Source organism: Myotis davidii, unplaced genomic scaffold (genome assembly GCF_000327345.1).
Source record: "Myotis davidii unplaced genomic scaffold, ASM32734v1 scaffold1373, whole genome shotgun sequence".
Taxonomy (NCBI): domain Eukaryota; kingdom Metazoa; phylum Chordata; class Mammalia; order Chiroptera; family Vespertilionidae; genus Myotis; species Myotis davidii.
Window position 1 is genome coordinate 853,740 of NW_006284614.1, and position 3,933 is coordinate 857,672.

The window sequence follows — 3,933 nt, forward strand, 5'->3', positions numbered from 1 at the left end:
TGAAAATAATATGCATTAAGAGGATGATCTCTAACATCCTTCTTGCAACAACATTTATGCTCCACAGTGGTATGGCTAGTCTGTAGGATGTGCTATGCTTTCAAAAAACGTATCCTGAAGAAGGCTTCTTCTTTGTCTCTGATTCTAACAACAGATAATTTTTCTGTAGGAAGCTGAGAGAAAGGGGCAAACAATACCTCGAGCCCTTTGAGCTCAGCACAACTACTTCTCAAAGTGGAAGTCTGGATTTATAAAGTCGAGGTTCCTATTCATAAGGGTTTTAAACTCCTGGTTTATATATTACCCATCCACTAGGATGAAAATGTGACAGTGGGGAAAGTCATCCATTTAACCCACTGCAGGCTCAGAGACCTGCAGTAGCAGGCGGGGAACGTTGGAGTCCTCCATCACTGAAGCAAGCAAGCCTCATGTTAGTTTCAAGCTGCCTGGCTGCCGGCCGCCATCTTGGCTGGCAGTTAATTTGCATATCTCGCTGATTAGCCAATGGGAAGGGTAGCGGTCGTACGCCAATTACCATGTTTCTCTTTTATTAGATAGGATTATACGAGAGTGATGTGGTAAATATTTAAATGCCAGTACATGTGAATTGACACTATCTATAACAAAAAGTATATTTTGGCATGTCAGAGATGCCATAACTTTTCAGAGTCCCCTATTCCCATTTTAGCATCATATAGGAAGTATGAGGAAGTATGGATGTGCTCACAATACTCACAGAAGAACAAAATCACATAAATCCAAGACAGGAGTCATTCAGAATACTGTTAAAATGAAAAGAAACATAGCTCCTGGCTTCTCATTAGATACCCCTAAAGAGTGGCACTGAAGTATACTAAACTTCAGGAACTTTACTTACCAAGATGGTTGACAACATATCGGCCCAGGAATCCTGTTGCTCCAAACACAGTGGCCACCACCCCACTGACTGAGGAACGCCCACTTCTCCCATGAGGTATGAGTGCATGGTGAAGCTGGCGCTGGGGTGGGCGATGAAGCACGGCTGTGGCTAATGCAGTAATAGAAGAACCTTAAACAAAAGCCCAGAATATACAAAAATAGGAAGTATTAATATAACAGTGACTATGAATGAACACAAATAGCTCATTTTCCTAGGAACCTATTACATTATTTGCTATCAGTATTTTCATTTACTTAGGTTAAAGCTTATAAGCTTTAAATTAAGTTAATTTAATTACCAGCATTACTGCTGTTGCTCTTTGGGGCCAGTATTAAGTAAAATAAGAGTTACTTTGAACACAAGCACTACAATTGATCCGATAACTGAGACAACTACTAGGTAACTAATGAGCAAGTAGCTATACAGCATGGATATGCTGGACAAAAGGATGATTCACGTTCTGGCAGCACGAGATTTCATCATGCTACTGAAAATGATGGGCAATTTACAACTTATGAATTGTTTATTTCTGGGATATTCCATTTAATATTTTCAGACTGCAGGGTAATTAACACTGTGGAAAGCAAAACTGTAGATAAGGGTGGGGGTGTCTACTGGTGTTAGCTCTATGAAGCAATGCTGAAAAGTGAAGTAGCATGAAGACAGAGTACTATGAGATCTATAAAATGTTGCCTATAAATGGCCTTAACAAGAGAAATTTTATTGGAATAGTAGGAATTAAAGCCTGAATGGAGCAAGCAAAAGAGAAAATGTGAAGAAAGGAAATTGTAAAAGGAGTACTGATAATCTTTTGAGGAGATCTGATATAAAGGGGCAAATAAAAATAGGACTAGAGTAACATGAACACAAGGAAGGTAGCTTTTTTAAAATATGAGATGTTATAGCATACTAGAGGCCCAGTGTACAAAATTCGTATATGGAGGGGGGGGATCCCCTCAGGCCAGCCTGCACCCTCTCCAATCCAGGACTCCTAGGGGGATGTCCAACTGCTGGTTTAGGCCCGAGGTAGTCAGACATCCCTCTCACAATCCGGGACAACTGGCTCCTAACTGCTCACCTACCTGCCTTACTGATCACCCCTAACTGGTCCCCCTGCCAGCCTGAGCACCTCTAACTGCCTCTGCCTGCCAAGCTGATCACCCCTAACTGCCCTCCCCTGCTGGCTTGGTCGCCCCTAACTGCCTCCCTGCCAGCCTAGTCACCCGCAACTGCCCCCCTGCCAGCCTGGTCACCCCTCACGGCCTCCCCTGCTGGCCTGGTTGCCCCTAACTGCCCCCCCTACTGACCTGGTCACCCCTCATTGCCCCCCTCTGCTGGCCCGGTCGCTCCCCACTCTCCCCCACTGGCCTGGTCACTCCCAACTGCCCCCCCTGCTGGCCTGGTCGCCCCCTCCCCCCTGCCACCCTGGTTGCCCCACCAGCCTGCTGCTTAGTCATTTGGTCGTTTCTCACTAACCCTCCTGCCAGCCTTGTCGCCCCACTCAGTCTGTTCGGTCATCCATTCGTTGGTTTCAGTTGTGACAGCCCCTGGCTCTTTATATATATGGATGCTAAAGGAAATGAGCCAGTTGATGAGAAAAATTAATGACGCAAAAGAGGGAATGAATAGATAAGAGAGGATGGCTATAGATCAGAGCTGAAGGAGCTCATTTTGGAGAGAAGGCAGAGAATTATCACAGGTCAGCTATTAGATTTTTGCAGGGGGAAAAAGTGATTTTTCTCATCTGATTCCTTGATTTCTCTGTAAAGCAGAGAATTAGACAGAAGCACATGTTAAAAGCTTTAAAAGATTGGTCATGTTAAATAATTGTTATAGAGAAAGGGAAAGCAAATTTCCTATGGAAATGGTAGTACTGAATATCTACTTTGAATTCTATTGAAAATCTACTTTGAGATTTGTATTCATGAATTTAAAATAAGGTCAGTTAGTTTGGTGTTTTCCTAGCTCAATTTTCCACTGCTCAGGGGCAGGCAGGAAATACATGGAAAGTTTCGTTTAACCAGTGTTGACTTTTTTGCTGACAAAGGGAGATGGGCTGGAGAGTTGAGAATGTATGAAAAGGAATTATTAAAATGACTAGGGGCCCGGTGCACAAAATTCGTGCACTGGGTGTGTGTGTGGGGTGGGGGAGTATCCCTCAGCCAAGCCTGCCCCCTCTCACATACTGGGAGTCTTCAGGCGTTGACCCCCATCACCCTCCAATCACAGGATCGACCACTTGCCCAGGCCTAACGCCTCTGACAAAGGCATCAGGCCTGGGCAGGGGACCCTCATCTCCCCCCATCACTGGTTCTGCCCCCAGCCCAGGCCTGATGCCTCTGGCCCAGGCGTCAGGCCTGGGCAGGGGTCCCCCCAGACCCCCCCGATTGCTGGCTCTGCCCCTTGCGCAGGCCTGATGCCTCGGCCAGAGGCGTAGACCCCCATCACCCTCCGATCGCCTGATCGGCTCCTTGCCCAGGCCTGACGCCTCCGCCAGAGGTGTCAGGCTTGGACAGGGGACCCCCATCTCCCCCCGATCACTGGCTCTGACCCCCGCCCAGGCCTGAGGCCTCTGGCCCAGGAATCATGCCTGGGCAGGGGACCCCCATCTCCCTCTGATCACTTGCTCCACCCCCCGCCCAAGCCTGACACCTCTGACCCAGGCTTCAGGCCTGGGCAAGGGGACCATCATATCCCCCTAATCCCCGGCTCCACCCCCCACCCAGGCCTGATGCCTCTAGCCCAGGCATCAGGCCTGGGCAGGGGACCCTCATCTCCCCCCATCACTGGTTCTGCCCCCAGCCCAGGCCTGATGCCTCTGGCCCAGGCGTCAGGCCTGGGCAGGGGACCCCCAGCTCCCCGAGGTTGCAGGCTCCGCCCCTTCCCAGGCCTAACGCCTCTGGCCAAGACATTAGGCCTGGGCAGGGGAATCCCAGCTCCTCGCGATCTCCCGCTCTGCCTCTGCCTCTGGCCAAGGCATTAGACCTAGGCAGGGGACCCCCAGCTCCCCGCGG

General features: G+C 49.0%; 1 protein-coding gene across 1 annotated transcript in view; it reads right to left on the bottom strand.

The window, feature by feature from the left end:
* Positions 1-3,933, bottom strand: part of NDUFA9 (NADH:ubiquinone oxidoreductase subunit A9) — a 44,183-nt gene that overhangs the window by 36,540 nt on the left and 3,710 nt on the right. The window contains exon 2 of the mRNA XM_006754865.2: positions 878-1,048. Within this exon, the coding sequence (XP_006754928.1) occupies positions 878-1,048 (171 nt within the window). The remainder of the gene's footprint in view (positions 1-877; positions 1,049-3,933) is intronic.